General features: G+C 49.3%; 1 protein-coding gene across 5 annotated transcripts in view; it reads right to left on the bottom strand.

The window, feature by feature from the left end:
* The window catches only part of FAM171A1 (family with sequence similarity 171 member A1), a 151,482-nt gene that overhangs the window by 41,341 nt on the left and 90,366 nt on the right, over positions 1–19,775 (bottom strand). For 4 of the 5 annotated variants that reach the window (XM_070055447.2, XM_002717428.6, XM_089311492.1 and 1 more), the window contains exons 3-4: positions 18,362–18,454; positions 5,159–5,317 (exon numbers count right to left, since the gene is read on the bottom strand). In XM_070055447.2, the coding sequence (XP_069911548.2) occupies positions 5,159–5,317; positions 18,362–18,404 (202 nt within the window). In that variant the 5' untranslated portion in view covers positions 18,405–18,454. Of the gene's footprint in view, positions 1–5,158; positions 5,318–18,361; positions 18,455–19,775 lie in introns of those variants that run through there. The other variant, XM_089311493.1, reaches the window with a different exon arrangement.

Raw genomic sequence — 19,775 nt, forward strand, 5'->3', positions numbered from 1 at the left:
AAAAGGGCCTCAAAAAGGAAGGGCTTTTCCATAATGTGAAATGAAGGTGCATATGCAGAAGTCACTGAGAATGACTTCTACACAGAGTGAGCCCCGGGCCTGTGTTCATAACCTGTAATATACGTTACACAGCAGCATATAGCAATTACAGACCACCACAATCAAACCAAATGTTTTAGAGACTGCTTTAAAAAAAAAACCCAGTAGATTTCCTCAAGGATTACTTCAAATTATTAACTTACTTCTGCTATAAAGTTATTATGGAAACTTGGACTTGAAATATTTATAAGCTGCTTGAGTTGCCACTGCTGTTTTGGTCTGTTTGAAAGGAATTTAATACACCAATTATTGTCCATCAGAGGTCTTTGATCGAAGCCAATCCTGTAATGACTGTCTATTTATGGATAAAATAGACAACGCTTATGAGAGTATTATTTACACACTTAAGCAACCCATTTTTAGATTTTTCTCTAGTAAAATATGATATCACACAAATGTGTTTGTCATAATTTTATATATTTTCTTGAACAGAAAGACAAAAAGCAGTGATAAAGAAAACTGCAAGGTCCATCAGAATGCAAGGTGTAAGATTTCTTATTTGGTTACTTCTGTACTTACCTATCTGGCCTGCCTGAGCAAATGCAAACCTCCAGTTTGGACTAAATTCAAGCACGTAAGGCCAATCTAGTGAATTCTGGAGTTTCAGCAATGAGTTTACCCCATCTCTGTTTAGCAGTGAAGGCAGGGAAAGGAGACTTCATCAAACAGTCTAAGATGTAATCACAGATTCAAGTTCAGAAATCTTCTTGTCTGACCCTTTCACTTTAGAGTAAAGGAAACAAAAATCCAGAATTTAGCATGCTATTTGTCAAAATCTGTTGTGGACTGAGACATAAATGTGCCAACTACTTACAGGTGATGCAGAGCAAAGCCTGACCTACAAGGTACCCCTCCAAGTTCTATTCTTTCCATCAGATCAAACTTAAAACTACAGATGCGTGAAGTAACTCACTAGACTCTGCATAAACAACCTAGACACAGTGTTTCCCATTAGGGAGTGCTGTTTTTCTTTCATGAAACTCTGAGCCAGCTGCCTGAATAGGGGCAGTGAGCAGATAGATGGAAAAGCACTAGGAATGCCATCTCCCTTCCCCTCTCACATCACTTTTCAGCTCTCCCTTGCTCTGATCCTGCACACTCCTGGCCCAGGACAACAGATTCCATGCCAGATCTGCCACTGACTGCCTACATAGTCCCTGGAAAGTTGCTAATTTCTCTGGGATCTGCTTTTCTTATCTTGAAAATGAAGTAGACAAGATGCCTTTCTGAGTCTGTGGAAATAAAAATACTCAGTTGTAAACATTCAGAAGTGTAGCATTGCAGAAATGAGCACATTAACTGAAAGCAACGCATACTAGGTCCCTGTCATTTCATGTTCCTTTAAAGGTGCCTTAGGCAGTGGGGGCAGCTGTGTCGGCCGTCTGGTGGCCTCCTTCCTTCAGTGCTCCTACTCTATGCCTTCCCAATGACTCTCCCTCTACCCTCAACTTCTTCTTCTTCTTTTTTTTTTAAGGTTTATTTTTTTTGAAAGGCAGACTTAGAGAGAGAGAGAGAGAGACAGAGATACCTTTGGGATCGGTGTTGTGGTATTGCAGGTTGAGCCCCCTGCCTGCATCCCACATAGGCACCAGTTCGTGTCCTGGCTGCTCCACTTCTGATCCAGCTCAATATGAATGCACCTGGGAAAACAGTGGAGGATGGCCCACATGCTTGGGCCCCTAAACCCATGTGGGGATCAGGGAGAAGCTGCTGGCTCCTGGCTTCATTTTGGCCCAACCCCAGCTGCTGTAGCCATTTGGGGAGTGAACCAGTGGATGGAAGATCTCTGTATCTGTCTCTCCTCCTATTTCTGTAACTCTGCCTTTCAAGTAGACAAAATATTAAATAAATCTTAAAAAGAAAGGGCCGGTGCCGCGGCTCAATAGGCTAATCCTCTGCCTTGTGGCGCCGGCACACCGGGTTCTAGTCCTGGTTGGGGCTCTGGATTCTTTCCCGGTTGCCCCTCTTCCAGGCCAGCTCTCTGCTGTGGCCCGGGAGTGCAGTGGAGGATGGCCCAGGTGCTTGGGCCCTGCACCCCATGGGAGACCAGGATAAGCACCTGGCTCCTGGCTTTGGATCAGCGCGATGCGCTGGCCATGGTGCGCTGGCCGCGGCGGCCATTGGAGGGTGAACCAACGGCAAAGGAAGACCTTTTCTCTCTCACTGTCCACTCTGTCAAAAAAAAAAAAAAAAAAAAAAAAAAGAGAGAGAGAGAAAGAGTGAGAGCCAGGGGGGCGGGGGGAGACAGAATGAGAGAATCCTCCATCTACTAGTTCATTCCCCAAATGGATGCCCATGGCTAGAGCTGGGTGAGGCCAAAGCCACAGCCAAGAACTCCATCCCAGTTTCCCATGTGAGTGGCAGGGGCCCAAGCACTGGGCTATCTCCAACTGCCTTCCCAGGCATCTTAGCAGGGAATTGGGTTGGAAGTGGAGCTGCCAGGACTTGAATGGTGCTCGTATAGCATGCAGCATTACAGGCTGTGGCTTAACCTGCTGTGCCACAATACCAGCCCCCAATTTCTTCATTCTGCAATAATTCACACTTTGAAGGGCTACTTTCCTTCCACTATTTGTGAACAGAACCCAATTCTATGCAAAATACTGAGCTCTCTCTAAAACAAGGCTTTCCTTCCTGTTCCACTTTGATGCTACCTGGCTCCCTTTATGTAAATGAAGACAGGTGTCAAGCAAGAGCAGCATGGGAGGGGGAAGGAGAAATGGACCAGCTAGCAGACAGCTGTATCACTTTGGGCCTCCCACTGGTCAGCTGGAATATTGGAGGCGCTGCTAAGCCAACACCAGGGCTCTGTTTGGCTGCGCTTCAGGAAGAACGTTTTGGACTGTAGGCAAGAGTTCACCTTAGTCATCTGACTGACTCCTCCACTCCCTCCTCCTGGGGTACTGAATGGGAATAATTTCTTTACACCTCCCCCGGGCATGCCACTGAACAGTTCTGTACTCTGGCAGTCTCCAAGGGGACGGTGTGATGGTAGCAATGGCTTTGGCCTGCAGGTGAACAGGGTGCCCCTTTGTAATGCTGGGAAGCCACACAACAGACGAACAAGAGAGGTCAGGATAGAAAGTGGCAACATCTCTGCACAGCTGTGTTTGTCCAGGCAACGCTGAAGCCTCCTCTAAACCAGACACAGCTGCCCCGAAGGACCCTGCCAGGAAGCCCCCACTCGAAGTTCTGCCTCTGTTCCTTTGGTCTCCATCTGTCATCCCACAGATAGGTCTGCTCCTGGCTTTCCTCTGAGCTGAAGCCTCTCAGAGATTTTATGAAACAGGAGGTAACTGTAGGGTGGAAGAGAAAGTGAGCCAAGAAGCTGGAGGGCGGCCCCTGGCTGATGACCTATGTGTGCCGGATACCCGGGCTGCAGGTGCACACACCGTGGCGGGGCCCCACAGAGGCTCAGAGAAGTTCTGGTCCTTTCTAGGTCAACCAATCTGCTATTTCAATGGAAAATAAGCTTAATGTCCTGAGCTAAAGACTTCTCTCTTCCCTCTGGAATAATGGAGACTTTTAAAATAAAACAAACGTCTCTAAGATCGATAGTCCTGTGTCTCTATGTTCCTCTCTGCGCCTCCTCCACCCCATCTCTCAGATTTCATAATTTATTCATGAGCTACTGCAAATGGGGAACAGAAAAATGAATGAGCTTTGAGGACCGTGGCAGTTCCCTCTGAGTTAGGATTTTCTGACTGCGTTCGACTCTGTCAGGGAGACTGGAGAGAGGTTAGGATGGTCTCGAACTGGTCTTCGTGTTCGCTGAAACAATGCTTTTCTTTCAGGCCTGCACATTGAAAGAAAAACTCAACATTTCTCCCCAGATACGGTTCCTGAAGGTGCCTAGTGGGCATCTTTCTGCTGGCAAATGTCTGATATTAATTGTGTTGTCAGTGCATAAGAATGAAAGGGAGAAGAAACATTTCTGAACACAGGTACCCCAGGGGGAAGGCAGGTAGATGAGAAATCACACCCTAAGCTCCAACTAGAAACGTATTCATGTGCTATAAAGTGCATCCGATGTCTCAGGTTTCAAAACCTGCTCAGAATCATCAGTTTACACAAAGTCCTAGAAAATAAAGTGAAAATTCAATGAGAGTGTCCCTAAGATAAATGTGAGAATTCACTCACCGAGAAGGACTTAACACAAAACAGCCTCTGGCTTTCGATTTTATGCTGTGACTAGTCCAAAGTGTGGGGCAAACAAGGGGAGGTGGACAAGGAGACGGTTCAGGGCTCCAGAACCTTCGCACCTCTCCTCCACCAGGACCCTGGCCTGGCGGCCGGCAGCGCCCTGGAGAACGGCGTTGGTGGATGTGGGTGGCAGCGACGCATGCGCAGGCTCTCCCCCGTAAGGAATCATCAGACACTTTCTGCCCGGTAGCTTTAAGGTCCTCTGACCTTGCAGCTGTACGTGTCATGCCAGAATACTGACGAGGACTGAGCTGACTCAGAGCTATCTGCCGGAAGAGGATTTCAAAACCACTTCCAAGCCCGGCGGCGCTGAAGGCAGAGAGAGCGAGCACCCACAGGGAAGGGATCCAGGGGAAGCTGGGTGAACACAGCCAGTAGAGAGCCCGGGCCTAAAGTGTGCCACGTGCCGGGGGCAGGGGTGGGGGCTGGGTGGTGCCTGCTCATCCAACAGCGCACAGTGCCTCTGCCCCTCCCGGCATCTCTGCCACCAACCACCCCCTCCCATGTTCTGGGGCTGGAAAACCCTCATTCTGACCTCATACAATTTTTTAAACAATTTCAGTTACAAGAAGTTTTCTGAACCGAATCTAGTCAGTCCACCAAAGCAGAGCCTGGAGAAGGTACCTAGGGCGACAGGCAAACAGCAAAACAGCTCAAGGAGACCAAGGCACAGAGCTGCAGGGGAGCCGGCTCCGCTCCGTAACTGCACTGGGGGGAAGCGACCAAGATCCCACATAGCTAAACTTGCAGCTTCAGCACCGGTCTCCCGTTCAGCGCCGGCACCTGCAGCCGTACCTGAGACCCACGCACAAAGGTTCAAACACGGAAGCCCCTCCAGAGAAGCGTCTCCGGTTACCTGTTCCATTTCCGTCTAATCCTCGCAAGTAAGGGAAACTGTCCACCTGCGAGGGGGAGCTGGCGGCCGTGAGGAAGGCGGTCAGGTCGCTGTAGCTGGTGTTCTCCGGCAATCTCAGGGCCCTTCTCTGGAAGTGAGCGCGAGGCTGCGGCCGGGCACCTGCAGGGACCAACCTCCGAGTTACCTCCCAGGCAGCAACTTCTCAGGAAGTGTTTCTCCCAGGTTTTGGCCGGCCTCCCCCACCCTGCTCCTTCCCACAGCCCCGTCCAGATGCCTCATTCATGCAGGGCGTGGAGAAGTGACAACGTGCTATTATGGGGAGAGAAATAATAGCCCATTGTCAGGTTTGTTTTGACACGGGATGTTCCTTAGGTTTCTCACAGAAAAGCATGTTCCAAGTGCTGCCTGGCGTCTGCCCGTGGAGCAGGGTGACATTTTGGGAAAGTCCGCGAATATGAGACAAGCAGAGGATAATTAATCTCTTTACACAAACAATGCCTGAATTGTTCTCTGATATGGCCACAAGCCCATCCTTAATCTGCCTGGTAAAAATCTGGTCTAACTCTGCGGCCCAAACTGAGGCAGAGCAATGGAGCGAAATGTGCAGCCTGGGGGAAGAACTGTCAGCGGAGCCCACCACTTGCGTGCCCCCTCCCTCCATGGGGAAGCTGCCACTCCACGCGGAGTCTCCTCTGCAGGGGCACTTCCTGCTTGTGACAGGCGAGGCCCTGGTGCTCCTGGGGGATGGCTGGAAGGGTGCGAGACGATGCTCCTTCCCGAGACCCCACTCCTCTGTGCTGGAGGATGGGTTTAGTCACAGGCTCTGTGCAGTTATCTTGTGACGTCATTTGCTGCTTAACTTGGCTCCGATGTTGCTTTGACTGAAAGACCTGAATCTGTTTTTAACCTAGTGCTGTGGCGACAGTTACAAGATGTCAAGGTGCTACATGATTTTCACAGAAACCTGGCCAAAACAGCACGAGGATGAAACCTGCGTGTCCTACCCCAGGCCTGAGGCAGATCTTGCTCCTCCGGTGCTCAGCCAGCGGCTCAGTCTTCCCAGCCCGTGGCTGTGCTGGGACCACTGCCCTGTGCTGCTCGTTCCTTCCAATCTCACATCAGAGAGCTTGTGTGGGGAGTGGGGATAAGTTTTGCTGGAAGTTCTAAAGAGTTTTAGAGCTCAGAGGATTAACCAGTCCAAGGCCATGAGCCTAAAGGACAGGCCATGGAAGCCCAGAGGCCTGCAGAGACTCCTGACTGGGGCTGGCAGTCTCAGGGACAGAGCCATGGTGGGCCCCATCCACCCATTAAAAACCACTGACCAGACTTCTCCAGTGGCTGGTTCTCCACTCTGCAAAACAAGGTCACGGGAGCCCGAATTGCCCGTACCTCCATGGAAACTAACTGGACACATCCATCACTCGGGCTCCAGACCACCCAAGCCCTTTCTTTACTCCTAAAACAAACCCACAGTGACACACTAGTCTCTGTGTACCTTTTAACTTCTCCATCCTGGTAGTCTGCTCTTTTCCTTCAAGTGCACAGAATACCAACGTCTTACTCTTGCCCACCAGTGCCCTGAGCCCTGCTGGCGGCAGGCTGCTCCTGACCCTGTCTCCACTTGGCCACGCGTGCCGCTGGCTTTTTTTGTGCTCCTTCGCCGCACTGCCCTCCCACATGGAAAGTCAAAGTCAGCCCTCTCTCTTCTCATCTTCTCCCCCATCCCCAGCTACATGGCGACACGCACTGCTTCTGTAGTTTCTTCAGTGACAGGAACAAAAGGCTTTCTCTGCTGTTCTGCAGTGCAAACAACACTGCTGCTCTGTTAGTATGCCCTGTGTGAGGGCCAAGGAACTCTGCTAACACAGAGAACAGAACGGCGCATCTAAGTGTGACAGGGCAGAGAGAGGCCCTGCTCTCATAAGGGGCCAGGCAGGAAGCAGAATGCAGGCTGGGGACCCCAGGACAGGCTGGGGCTATGGATGGCCTCCATCTCTGTGAGATGGGAAGGTTGAGTCTGGGTGAAGGGCCCCTGGGCAGCAAGGAACAGCTCCTGTTCAGCTTAGGCAAGGGAGAATCGCACTGAACCCAGGACAGGCAGCCCAGCCCGGCCACAGAGGGACTCAGAGAAGCACTCAAGGCCACTTTCCTCAATCCTCAGGGCCTCCAGGGTCTCATTAGAGCCCTCTGCTCCACCTCTCCCTCTGCGGCCTCCCTTTACTCTTCTGAACAGCAGAAGCTGGTCTCTGGCCGGATCAAATCTGAGGTCCATCTGTGTGTGGCTGCGGAGGTGTCGGGTGCTGTGCTGGGGCAGGTTTCTAAGAAGGGGACCAGCTGGTCTGCCATTTGCTGAGACAGCCATGGCAAGGATACCATAGGCTGAGGGATCAAACACACTCCTACTGTGTGGCACAGGAAAACCTGGCTGGTGAAATGGCCGAAGAAACATCTGAAGAATTTGAGGGTAAAAGCTATTCTAAGCCATGGTGCAAACAAAACTGGAAGTGGGTGTGCACGGGGTGGAGCAAATGGTTGTGTTCTTAAGCCTTTCTTCAAGTGTGAAAGCTGCTAAAATTTCCCACATTTCAGAATGGGATGTAATTGGGTGGGGACGGGAGGCTGTCTGTCATCCAGGTTGTCCCCTCCCACATTCTTCAGGGCAGCTGTTTCTTCTTCTTCTTTTTTTTAAAGATGGATTAATTTACTTATCTGAAAGGCAGAATTAAAGAGAGGAAGAGGCAGAGGGAGAGAGAGAGGTCTTCCATCTGCTGGGTCACTCCCCAAATGGCTGCAATGGCTGGAGCTGGGCTGATCCAAAGCCGAAAGCCAAGAGCCAAGAGCCAAGAGCCAAGAGCCAAGAGCTTCTTCCAGGTCTCCTACGTGGGTATAGGGGCTCAAGGACGTGGGTCATCTTCTACCTTATTCCCAGACCATAGCAGAGAGCTAGATCAGAAATGGAGCAGCCAGGACGCAAACTGGCACCTACATTGGATGTTGGTACAGCGGGCTGGAGCTTTAACCTGCTACGCCACAGTGCCGGTCCCTCATGGCATCTGTTTCTAACTTCCTCACGCTTTTGGCTCTGTCGCCATCCCCAGAGTGCTGAGATTCAACCCTACTGCAAGCCCTTGGGCCACCACTGCTCTCAATGTACTTCACAGCCTGTTTCTCCTCTCTTCCGCCCCCACTCTCCTCCAAGGTCAACCCAAGCCAACAACCTCTTTCTCTGTAGGATTTTACTCCCTGACCAGCAAATATAGGCATTGCTTCTCCATCTAGAAAAATAACAATTCTTTAACTCTGTTATCCCTAAAAGTGAATGCCTTCTCTCCTCCTTCTACCCAGCCTCCAGGGATGTGGCTTTTTGACCCACTACTCATGCTGCCCTTGGAAATGCTGACCGCTGGCTCTCTAATCTGCAAACCCATGACCGCTTCTCAGCTTCCATCCTCATCCACCTCAGCACAATGGTCAACATTGTTTGCGACCCGGCCAGTGAACTCTCCTTCTTGGCATTCGTGGCCCTACATGCTGCATGTCCCCAGTGTCTGCCTGCTTTTTCCTCTGCAAGAATATTTTCTACCTCCTCCCTCAGGATGAAACTGTTCCTACTGGGTTTCCATCCACTGCCTCTCTCTTGGTGCTTCCTTCTGCTACAAACCTTGGCTGCTATGGTTTTCTCCAACCTGGACTCAGATGCAGTCTAAACAGTCATCTGCCTTCTCTCTCACTTAACAACACCCATTCTCTCCAATACCCAGATTTGATTCCATCATTGCTTTCCTTTTCTATTGTCTTACATGTTCACTCAGATGCCAAGACTGGCCAACTTTCCTGTATCGGTGCTTCTTCCATCATCTGTTCTTCCATTTCTGCCTTTACCCTATATCACTCCTTGCTTCAGCCATCACAAAAATCTTCTAACTGGCCCCTCTGCTTCAGCCTCATCCCCTTTTCTGTTTCATTCAGATATAATGCCAGTTGCTAGATGCCACTCTGATTGTATCTTTCCCCAGCCTGTGGATCTCTGCTTCTTACCAAATTAGCAATGACTAAAAACAAGAACAAGTAGAACAATGCAGACTCTGACTATATTAGTACATTTCCCCTGGGAGTGAAAGGTTTAGATTGGTGTTTTAGAAGTTAGAAAGTTCAGGGGCCACTGTCATTTGTATGCCGTATCAGACAATTGGTTCAAGTCCCAGCTATTCCACTTCTGATCCAGCTCCTTGATAATGCACTGGTAAGACCTACAAAGATGGTCCAAGTGCTTGGGCCCTTGTCACCCAGGTCAGACACCCTGATGGGGCTGCTGGCTTTGGCCTGGTCCAGACCTGGCTATTGCAGCCATCTGGGGAGTGAACAGCAGAGAGATCTTTCTCTTCTCTGTCACTCTGCCTTTCAAGTAAATAAACCAATAAATAACCTTTGAAGAACTTACAAATCTCATATATATATAATTTAATACTAACAGCAATCTTGTGAAGACTGAACTCTCTTCTCTCTCTATGGGTAAGGAATCTAAAGACAGGAAATGTTAAGTGACTTGCCCAAAGTCATTTACTTGAGAAAAGTAGAAATGGATTCTTTTAATTCTAACTCCATATTACACCATGACTACCTCAAGAATAGATGCTCTTCTCAGTACCAACCAGCCCTCACCCTCTGCCAAACAGATCACACAGCTCTGCCTTTATGTGTGTGCCCATGCTTGCTCCATTTCTATCCCTTCCTCCTACCATCTCTATTCGTGCATCCTACACACCATCCAATGTATGCCAAATGCTACCTCCTCTATGATCCCACCTCCAACTCTCAGATAGCACTGACCCTACTGGGCCTTGCATTTTGGTTATCTGCATATTTGTACACCTCCCTAAGTAAATGATGGACAGTGGTATCACTTAACTCCAAGTGTAACTCTTTCCTCTACCACCTGCTAGTGGAGCACCTTTGGGCTTCAGCTTCTGTAACATGGGAAAGAATCATGCTTGTCTCGTGATATGGTTGTTGTATCGTCAGTTCAGAACATATAGGTATGCATATGGTGCCCAATAGTACCTCCTGGTTCAGAACAGCTTCAGGATAAGCATTGCTTTTTCAACTCCTCTTCTCTTTTTGACTTAAGTGTCTTAAAGGAAGATATTCTGTGAGATGCATCACATCATAATGTGGGTTTAGACAGTACTGAACAACATTTACTGAACTAGATCAGGGCTTCTCAAATTCAGCACCATTAACATCTTGGGGAGGTAATTCTGTGTTTGGAGGTTTTGTGCAATGAAACAGCCGTGACCTTTCCACAGTACATGCCAGCAGCAGCTCCCAAACTGTGACAACTGAAGGGACTCCAGCCACTGCTAAATGTCGCTGGGGGAGGGATCACTCCAGTGGAGAACCACTGTGCTATTTTGAGCACTCTCAAGATAACCCACTGAGAGCCTCCTCTGTGATCGGAGATAAGAAGAGGAAAAGGTCAAAGCCTGTGTCTTCCTGGGGCTCAAGAGTCAAGGAGGCCGCCATGGGAATGGCTCAATCATCACAGCATCTTAAGTCTCAGAGCAAAAGAGAAAATGAAAGAAGTACAGGATGAACTTTAAGAGATAGGGCCCAACTGCCCCAGAGAGAAGTTCCTTCGTTAGCACTTGTGAACTGTGTCATGGAGGCCACCCTATGCTTCCTGACACTGCTCCTTGCAAAGAGGCAGATGAGAAGAGACAGCATATACGAATGCATAGAGGTGTGAGACAGTGTAGTATGTGTAGGCAAGTCTGCACGAGGCAGGTGTAAGCTCTGAGGGACCCAGGGGCAGAGGGCAAGGCTTGCCATGGGTGTGGTGAGGGCAGCCAGAGGGTCTGGCCCTGGGTACTGGCATGAGAGTGAAAAAATAGTGTGTGTTTGTGCCCAATTCTAACAGCAAGTGGGGCTGTGGGGGGAGAGGGTCTAACACTGAGGTTGCTAGAAATGGTTTAAGTGAGAAATGATAAAAATTTCTATGCAAAGATAGTGACACTTGGGGTCAATGCAGAAGAGGCAGTGGAGTTCAAAGCCACTTTTGGAATAAGAGCCAGGCAGGGAAGCTAAGAACCCACAAAAGTGGCTGAGAAGCAACCAACAAAGAGACATGCAGAGAGCGGACAGGGGAGGAAAGAGACTCAGGAAGGAAGGAATGGGTGGGCTGGTAAAGCTGGGGAGAAGTCTGGCACCACATGGGCTGAAAGCGGCCGTGGGCCTGGCAGCTCGAGCTCTGGGGAACTCAGCAAGAAGAACTTCCGGAGAATAGTGTAAGGTCACTGAGTTTCGTGAAAAGGGAGCTTATGGGTGTGTACGTGGTAAGGGGAGACTTCCCCAAAGTTTGAGAGGGGAAGGAGGACTAGGGTCTAAGAAGGGCTTCTCTTTGAATGATAAAACCTTATGAAATTTTGGGAGCTGACAAAGAACTGGAAGAAAAAGATGGAAGATTCTGCAGAAATAAAGAAAGGTTGGAGAGCACACAAGAGGTGTGATCCAGCAGGAGTGTGAGGGGGTTTGTGGAGGGCAGACAGACTGCAGGAAGGAACTTAGCACGTCCTTGCAGGAAAGGGGGCAGGAAGAAGCAGCTGCAGGCATCCTCCCATTAGGGCCTGGCTTCTCTAAGAAACAAGCAGCTAGGAGGAGGGGTGTGGTGTGAAGGGTGTGGAGGGAGAGGCTCCCAGCAGCTACCCCGGGACAGCAAGAGGTCCAGCTGAGAGAAGGCTGATTTGGGTAGTGCCAGCCATGGAGTAGCCGGGGCAGGCTGGCACCTCAGTCTGCTTATCTACCATCGAGAGCTCTGGGGGCGTGAGCTGCAGGCTGGCTCCCGCAGCCCGGTCTCAGCATTGAGACAACCCCTGGGTCACCACTCGCTCCACTCAATGAATCATGTTGGATTTCACTTCCAGATTTACCACCAAACAAGGTCCCACAGATTTCAACATGAACATATTTTTCAGTGAAGTATAAAACACTGCAAGTAAGTTCTATCATACAAATTTTTTATTATTATTATTTTTTTGATAGGCAGAGTGGACAGGGAGAGAGAGACAGAGAGAAAGGTCTTCCTTTGCCATTGGTTCACCCTTCAATGGCCGCCGCAGCTGGCACACTGCGCTGATCCGAAGACAGGAGCCAGGTACTTATCCTGGTCTCCCATGGGGTGCAGGGCCCAAGTACTTGGGCCATCCTCCACTGCACTCCCTGGCCACAGCAGAGAGCTGGCCTGGAAGAGGGGCAACCGGGACAGAATCCGGCGCCCCGACCGGGACTAGAACCCAGTGTGCCGGCGCTGCAAGGCGGAGGATTAGCCTGTTGAGCCGCGGCGCCGGCCTATCATACAATTTATGGGTGCTCTCTCTTTCCATCCTCTTATCATTTTGTGGACAAGTCTGAATGCACCTGCAAGCACATTTTCAGATACAGCCGATGCTGGGGAAAACACCTCTGGCTGACCACTTCAAAGCTGGCCTTTCCCCTTTGCCTCGCTGTCATCGTCAGACTGTCCCAGGTATAAAACAATGTTGACAGGAACAGCACGATCAGTTTTCCTTCTTTTTTTAGATGCAAGGCTTGTTGTCTGCTGAGGCCGGTTCCGTTGGCAACATGCATGTACTGTGCAGCTCCTGAGTCTGCAGGCATGCAACAGCATCCTACCTAGCCTGATGGGGGAGTCGTTTGATTGGTGTGTAAGGGTCAGAGTTGACATGGCTACTATACAGTTTGTCTATAAGACAACAAACATGTGGGCAGCCTTTTTATTTTGAAAAGAAAATGGACACTAATCACACATTTATCCTTTGTTTTATTTGGCTGTAAAGATTTTCAAAGGAAAACCTTAACTGAAACACTGAGAATCTGCCTGATGAGAACAATGGCTTCCTTGCCCTCCCTGCCCCTGCGCGGCCTTTATTCTCTGAAAGCTTTCACTTTAGTGGTGCACAAAAACCAAACCCGGAGGCGCCATCTGACCCTGCGCATGCTGTGTGTGCAGCTGCCTAAGTGAGCTCCGCAGTACTAACCCTGCCTATCCCTGGAACTGTCTGACACATCACCGTGGCCAAGTGACACGCTGTGTAATTCAACGGGCTGACAGTACTGACATTTCTGAGCAGGCAAAAACTTACTCTTTCTCTCCTCTAAATCTACTCAAAAATAAGTGTGTCTGGTTTGAAAGTAAAATGCAGTACCCATTCACAAACTCAGTGCCCCATGGGCTTTGCAGAAGACAACTGCATGGGGCACCATTGACTTTGGTGCTTGCACATGGCTTTCCTTCCTACTAGGAAGACAGCTCGAAACAAAGAAAATGATCCATTATGTTGCTGTGCCTCAATTCCACTGAGGCTGAAAGATTAAATGTTGTTAAAGTCATGAAGTAGACATTTAAAAAATAAGAGACTGTCTATAATCTGAAAAAGTAGGCATGCAAATGACAGTACAGTAAGTAAGAAACAGTTCTCAGCTATCTTCCATTATATACAGGAGGCAGCAACAGACTGAATAAGGAACCCTAACAAAAATGACCAGAATGACTGACTTACCTGCTTGGGCTTATTTATAATATGGACATTCTTTTATTTCCTTAGAGAGAGAGACAGCTACTTAAGTACACTGTGCGTGTGTGACTGCGTGTGTATGAACTGAACTTTTCTTGGCTTTCATGGCAAAGAAAATAATTGACCATGCAGCAAGCAGCCTATGTAGGAAGTGCAAAAAGCAGAGGAGTTCTTACTGTGTGTTCATTCAATCAGTGACTCGCTCACTGGGTATCTATCATGAGGCAGGCATGGGGTCATGGCCTGGCAGTACCAACATGATAATGGTACAGTCCTTGCCTTTTAGTCGGGGAGGTAAGGTTATCCCCCAAATATGGTAGAGAGGGAGGTATCAACATAAGATCAGAACCCACAGCTGAAGGTTGCTTTATTTGCAGCTTTTGGTCACTGATAAGCCCGTGGGCAGCAGTAAAGGGGACAGGGATAGGAACTTGTGGGACTCTAACAGTGAGGGCAGAAGGCACTGATGGCACGGGAGCAGGCCTGCAGGTTCTGGGCCTGGGTGGTTCTGGAGTACATAGGTTTTACCCGCTGCTCAGTGAGCTCCCAGTTAGCTGTTTTCTGACCTGCTACCAAGCAGCCTCCTCTTCTCCCTTATCCTATCTGTCGTCACAGGCGGCCTGGCAGGGGTATGGGCCCAGCCTACAACTCATGACCACTCAACTGCTGTTCTCACCAGTTCTGGGTTCTTGGTAGAATTCTAGTGAAAGGAAGAGAGACAAAGGCTGCTGGCCCTGGCTCATGTCTTCCACCTGGGTGCCCACTTCTGACTTGACCGCCATGGCCTGGAGGGATGTGGTCACATGATCTAAGCCCGTCAGGTGGCTCTGAAAGGCAAGGCGGGCAGCAAGGACCTCCCAGAGAATGTGGCACTGAAGGTGGCCTTCCTGTCCAGTGAGACTAGACAGTTTGAAGACAGATGGGACGTTCCAGACGGTAAATGGAAAGAGAAATCGTTGGGCTAGGATCCATTACACAAAGGAGAATGACACCGAGAAGGGAGGTGGAGGCCGGGTCACAGAGGCCTATGACTTCTAAGGGAGGAGCCAGGATTTTACTTTTCACTCAAAGGGAACCCTTATGGGAGGGAGAGAACTGGAACTCTGCCTCAGGAAGACAAAACCGGCAGTCGGGTGCCCAGCGGATCAGAAAGGAGAGACTAGACGGGGAGCCTAGCTGATTCTTCTGCGATCTGGCTTCAATCCTTCCTCAAAGGCTGGTGACAAGGACACTAATGTGGTGCTCTGGGCAGACACTCGCCAGGGCCTGAATAAACGCACAGGTCATGGCAAAGCCAATGGCTGACAGCATAAGAAGGCCAGGTGTGAACAGGCCTAGGGGTGATGGTTGTGAAATGACTCGGGTTCTAAAGCCAAACTATACCAGACCTGCAGAGATACAAGAAAGGGAGACAAAGATCATACTCAGCTGCTACGTGGTGGGAGGGCCTCCTCCACAAACCCCCTCCGGGAAGGGGGAGGAGACAAAAGCCAGGTGTCAGGGCTGGTGGGGCTGGCAGTGACAGTGCTGGTGACGGTGATGGGTGGGATAGAGCAGGCAGTCACGACAGAATACAGCAGGGCTCCAGGGCCTGAAGTTCTAGCATGGTCACAAGCACCCTGCTGAGGACAGCACTGCTCCCAGACAGGCAGGGATGGGGAGAAGTCACACGTTTTCCCCTTTAGTATCCTAGTAAAGGGAAATGTGGGGACAATGAGTGTCAAAGGTGGCTGCGAAACAGCAGAGTCCAGGACAACGCTGAGGGTGTGAGGCCCACAAGCTATGCCTGGAGGGTGGGGGGCAGGCAACTGGCTCTGCAGGGAACCCGGTATAGCAATGCTGGGTATTTTTTTTAAAGATTGATTTATGTTATTTGAAAGGTGGAGCAACAAAGAGAAAGAGGAAGGGGAGGAGAGATGGATCTCCCATCTGCTGGCTTACTCCTTTAATGGCCTCAATGGCCAGGGCTAGACCAGGTCAAAACCAGGAGCCTGCAACTCCATCCAGGTCTGCCACATGGGTGGCAGCGTCCCATCCTTCATGCCTTTCCAGGCACATTAGCAGGGAGCTGGACTGGAAGTGGAGCCGCTGGCATTGGGGCCTGTGCTCAGATATGGGAGGTGAGAGTTGCAAGCAGCAGCCTAACTCGCTGTACCACAATGCTGGCCCCACAGTGCTGCAGTCTTATCTGCTCTTCGCCAGTGGCTACTGAGGCTCAGGCTCAGGGAACCTTCCAGTCCTCAGTGTAGGGATTTGGATTTTACTCCAAGTACAGTGAGAAAACCACTGGAGAACTGAAGCAAGGTGACCTGATCACTGTCATTTTGTACATACTAGATTGTGGGTTTGGCACAGCCAGTTAAAAACCCACGGCAGTGCTCTGAGGAGACAAGGGGATGTCCTGGAGTAGAGGAGAGCCAGCAATAATTCCTAGAGTCTTGGCCTGATCCATTTCAGTGTACATTTATACCATTTATTGAGATGGGAGAAAAAGACATGGCGAGCTATACGCATCTAGGTTACACTGCAGCTGCCCAGGAGACACCCACACAGAGGGTCAAATAGGCCCCAGCTCCAAGCCTCTGACACAGGGACAGTCTGGGCTGGAGAACTGGGAGCGATTGGCTTCTGGGGGCACTGAAAGCCAGGGATCTGGCTGGCCTCGCCCAGGGAAAGGACTGGAAAAAAGCCTAGGCCCAGGACAGGGACTGGAGTCTCCTGAGAAGTGACTGGGATGGGGAGAAAGAAAATCCAGGCATGATGGCATGGAGGCAAGGGAAGATGGCATCAGCAAAGAGTGCCAGTCCCCTCTGTTGAATGCAGTGGAGATGCCAAGAGAGACTGAAGAGAGAGATGTCTTTGGGGCTGGGTAACATGGAGCCTGTGGTGACTGTGACAGTGGCAAAGTCAGCAAAAGAAGAGCTGAGGGTACCGTGGCCCATGGGCTTAGGCTGCTGTGAGTCGGACTTCTGCCTCGGGAAGACTGCAGTGGCAGTGAAGTGCGTGGTGTACTCTAATGTAAAGCCCTTCCTTGAGCTTAGATCTGACCAACTTGAGCCCAGCTCTGCTATTGCTTATGGGGAAATGAAAGATGATAACTTACAGTTCTCACTGTGGGGATGACACCAAAGCCTGTGTATCTACCTATTTCTGCTTTCTCTCCCAAACTGGAATCACAAATGCCGTCAGAAATGCCTATGTATTTTCTCTTCAAATGCACGCTTGAAGTGCAGCAGCTCCATGTTTAATCCTTTGCATGTGCCCCATAGCTACTCAGTAATAAAGGAATATTCAAACGCATTCATCTCATCTGCAAAAGCAGAGAAAGATGGGTACAAAATTGTATTGAAATGAAATATAACCATCCCTCAGCATCCTTAGGTGATTGGTTCTAGGATCCCACCGATACTAAAATCCGAGGATGCTCAAATAAAATGGCACAGTACTTTCGTGTCAACTACATATGTCCTCCCACGTACTGTAAATCAGGACTAGATGATTCATTTTTTATAAAAATTTATATATTTATTTGAAAGGCAGAGTTACAGAGAGAGAGGAAAGGCAAGACACAGAGAGAACGAGACCTTCCATCTATTGTTTCAGTCTCCAAAAGGCTGCAATAGTCGCAATGGCCAGGGCTGGGTCAGGCCAATGCCAGGAGCCTGGAACTCCCTCCAGGTCTCCTATGTGGGTGGCAGGGACCCAAGTACCTGGGGAATCATCCGCTGGTTTCCTAGGAACACTGGGAGGGAGCTAGAGTAGAGGACTTGGACTGGCACTCATATGGGATGCCAGTGTCACAGGCAGGGCTTAACCCTCTGTGCCACAACAATGACCCCTATAATGTATACTCCTAACACAACATGAATGCTATGTAAATAGCTATTTTATTGCCTTGTTTGTGGAAAAATGACAAGAAAAAAGCCTGCACATGTTTAGTACAGACGTGTTTTATTTTTCCTAATATGTTTGATCCATGGTTGGCTGGATCCATGGAAGCTGAACCTGCGGATACAGACGGCTGTCTGTAGATAAAGAACTAATGTGGTGGGACCATCAAAGCCAGGAAGCACTCTCAGGCCCATGACTGAGATGGGGTAAAATGATCTAAGCACAGAAACATGTTTTACAGAAACATCATTCCCAGTCCTCACTCCAATATCAAGGAGAGGGCAAGTCCCTTGAACCCCCTGTATCAGCTTCTGCAAGAGCAAAAGGAGGCCCAGGGGCAAGATCATATTTACAGACACCACCCTGCAGGGGAGAAGAATTAGAAACACGAGGGGGGAGACGGCAGGGACAGCCACACACGCATGCTTAGGAGTCCTGGAGAGGGACCCATCTGATAGGAAATGAGGCCCGGGCAGCACCCTGGACTCTGACACATCAAGTTTAATAATTTCTCTCTAGGAAAGAAAAATGGTGGTAGACAGAGCAGACAGTCCTCAAAAAGGGGCCTAAAAGAAGTAAGATTACAGCCAGTTGGTAGTTTAGCCAAAATTCAACTGTGTTGTGCCCTCGCAGGGAGAGTCGACAGTAAGCCCCAGCTGTGGATAAATTCACTGCCATCACCAACTTTTGGGCAGTTGGCCCAAAAGTTACCATGGCTTCTCTTTTTAAATATTAAACATACCTTGGAATCCAGATACAATTTGGACAACATCTTCATACACCATTAGTGTGGCAGATCGTTCTGGAAGCAGGCCAAGGCTCAGGGAAGAAAATACTGCAAGAACAAAAGTGGATTTAAGAGAACTTTACAATTTAAATACAAATAATGCCCATTCTAATTTTTTGAGTACTCTGTATTTGCTGATTTCAAATCAATAATACTGATTTTTAGGAGGATTAGTGGAAGACCTTTAATTTTTATTTATTTTCATTTTATAGACAGGTGGATGGAGAGAGATCTTCTATCCACTGGTTCATTCCCCAGATACCCACAACAGCTGGCGCTGGGCTAGTCCAAAGCAGAGAACCAAGAACTCAATCTGGGTCTCCAACATGGGTGGCAGGACTCAAGTTCAAAGGCCCCTGGACCCCATCCAGCCCAGGCCTCCATGTTGAGAGAGGAGGAAAGAAAGGCAAAGCAGCTTTCCGGGGAAATGGCCACACCATCTATTTAGTGGCCACTATAGACGAGGCCCAGAGTTTGATGCTGGGAAGAAGAGAGAAACAGTGGAGGCAGCCTGGGTCTTCAAAGGCTATGCATTAGGAGGGGACTCGGACTCACAACCCAAAGTTGCATGACAAGCAGAACGGAGAAGGCAAGGTGCACATTGGTGCTGTGGGAAAGTCTGGCAGCTCCTCAAACATTAAACATACAGCGACCAGATGGCTTAGCAATTCCACTCTAGGTACATGAGTTTACCCAGGAGAACTGAAAACAAACAGTCACACATAAACTGGTACATAAATGTTCAGAGCAGCTCTACTTGTAATACCCAAAGAGTGGAAACAACCCAAATAAACGTCTGTCGACTGAATGGGTAAGCATGGCATATCCATATGAGGGACTATCACTCATCCCAGAAAGAAATGCAGCACTGACGTGTGCTGCAGCGAGAATGGATCCCGGAAGCATCGTGCTGAGGGGAAGAAGCCAGGCACAAGAGGCCACATGTTGTATGATTCCACTTATGGGTAACATCCAGAACCGGCAAATGTGGAGATACTGAGAATAAATCAGTGGTCTCCAGGGGCTGAGAGGAGTGGGACATTGCGAATCTGTGCTAATGGGTACAGATGGGGTGGGGGGCCGTGTGGGCTAAGGAAATAATCTAGAATTACGTGGTGTTGACGGCTGTGCAACCTTGTGAGCCGTACATTTTTATATGGCGGATTTTGTGTCATGTGAATTGTGTCTCAAACACAAAAACAAACAAAAAGTAAAGAATTCAACTCGAGGGTTCTGAGTTGGAGGGAAGATCAGAAGATTCAGTTATGGGGTGGGCATCATGGAACAGCAGGTGCTGTGGTACAGTTGGCTGAGCCACCGCTCGGGATGCCTGCATCCCTTCTTGGAGCATCCAGCTGTAGTCCAGCTA

This window comes from Oryctolagus cuniculus, chromosome 13 (assembly GCF_051225735.1).
Source record: "Oryctolagus cuniculus isolate XC-2025 breed Fujian yellow rabbit chromosome 13, ASM5122573v1, whole genome shotgun sequence".
In the NCBI taxonomy this organism is placed as follows: domain Eukaryota; kingdom Metazoa; phylum Chordata; class Mammalia; order Lagomorpha; family Leporidae; genus Oryctolagus; species Oryctolagus cuniculus.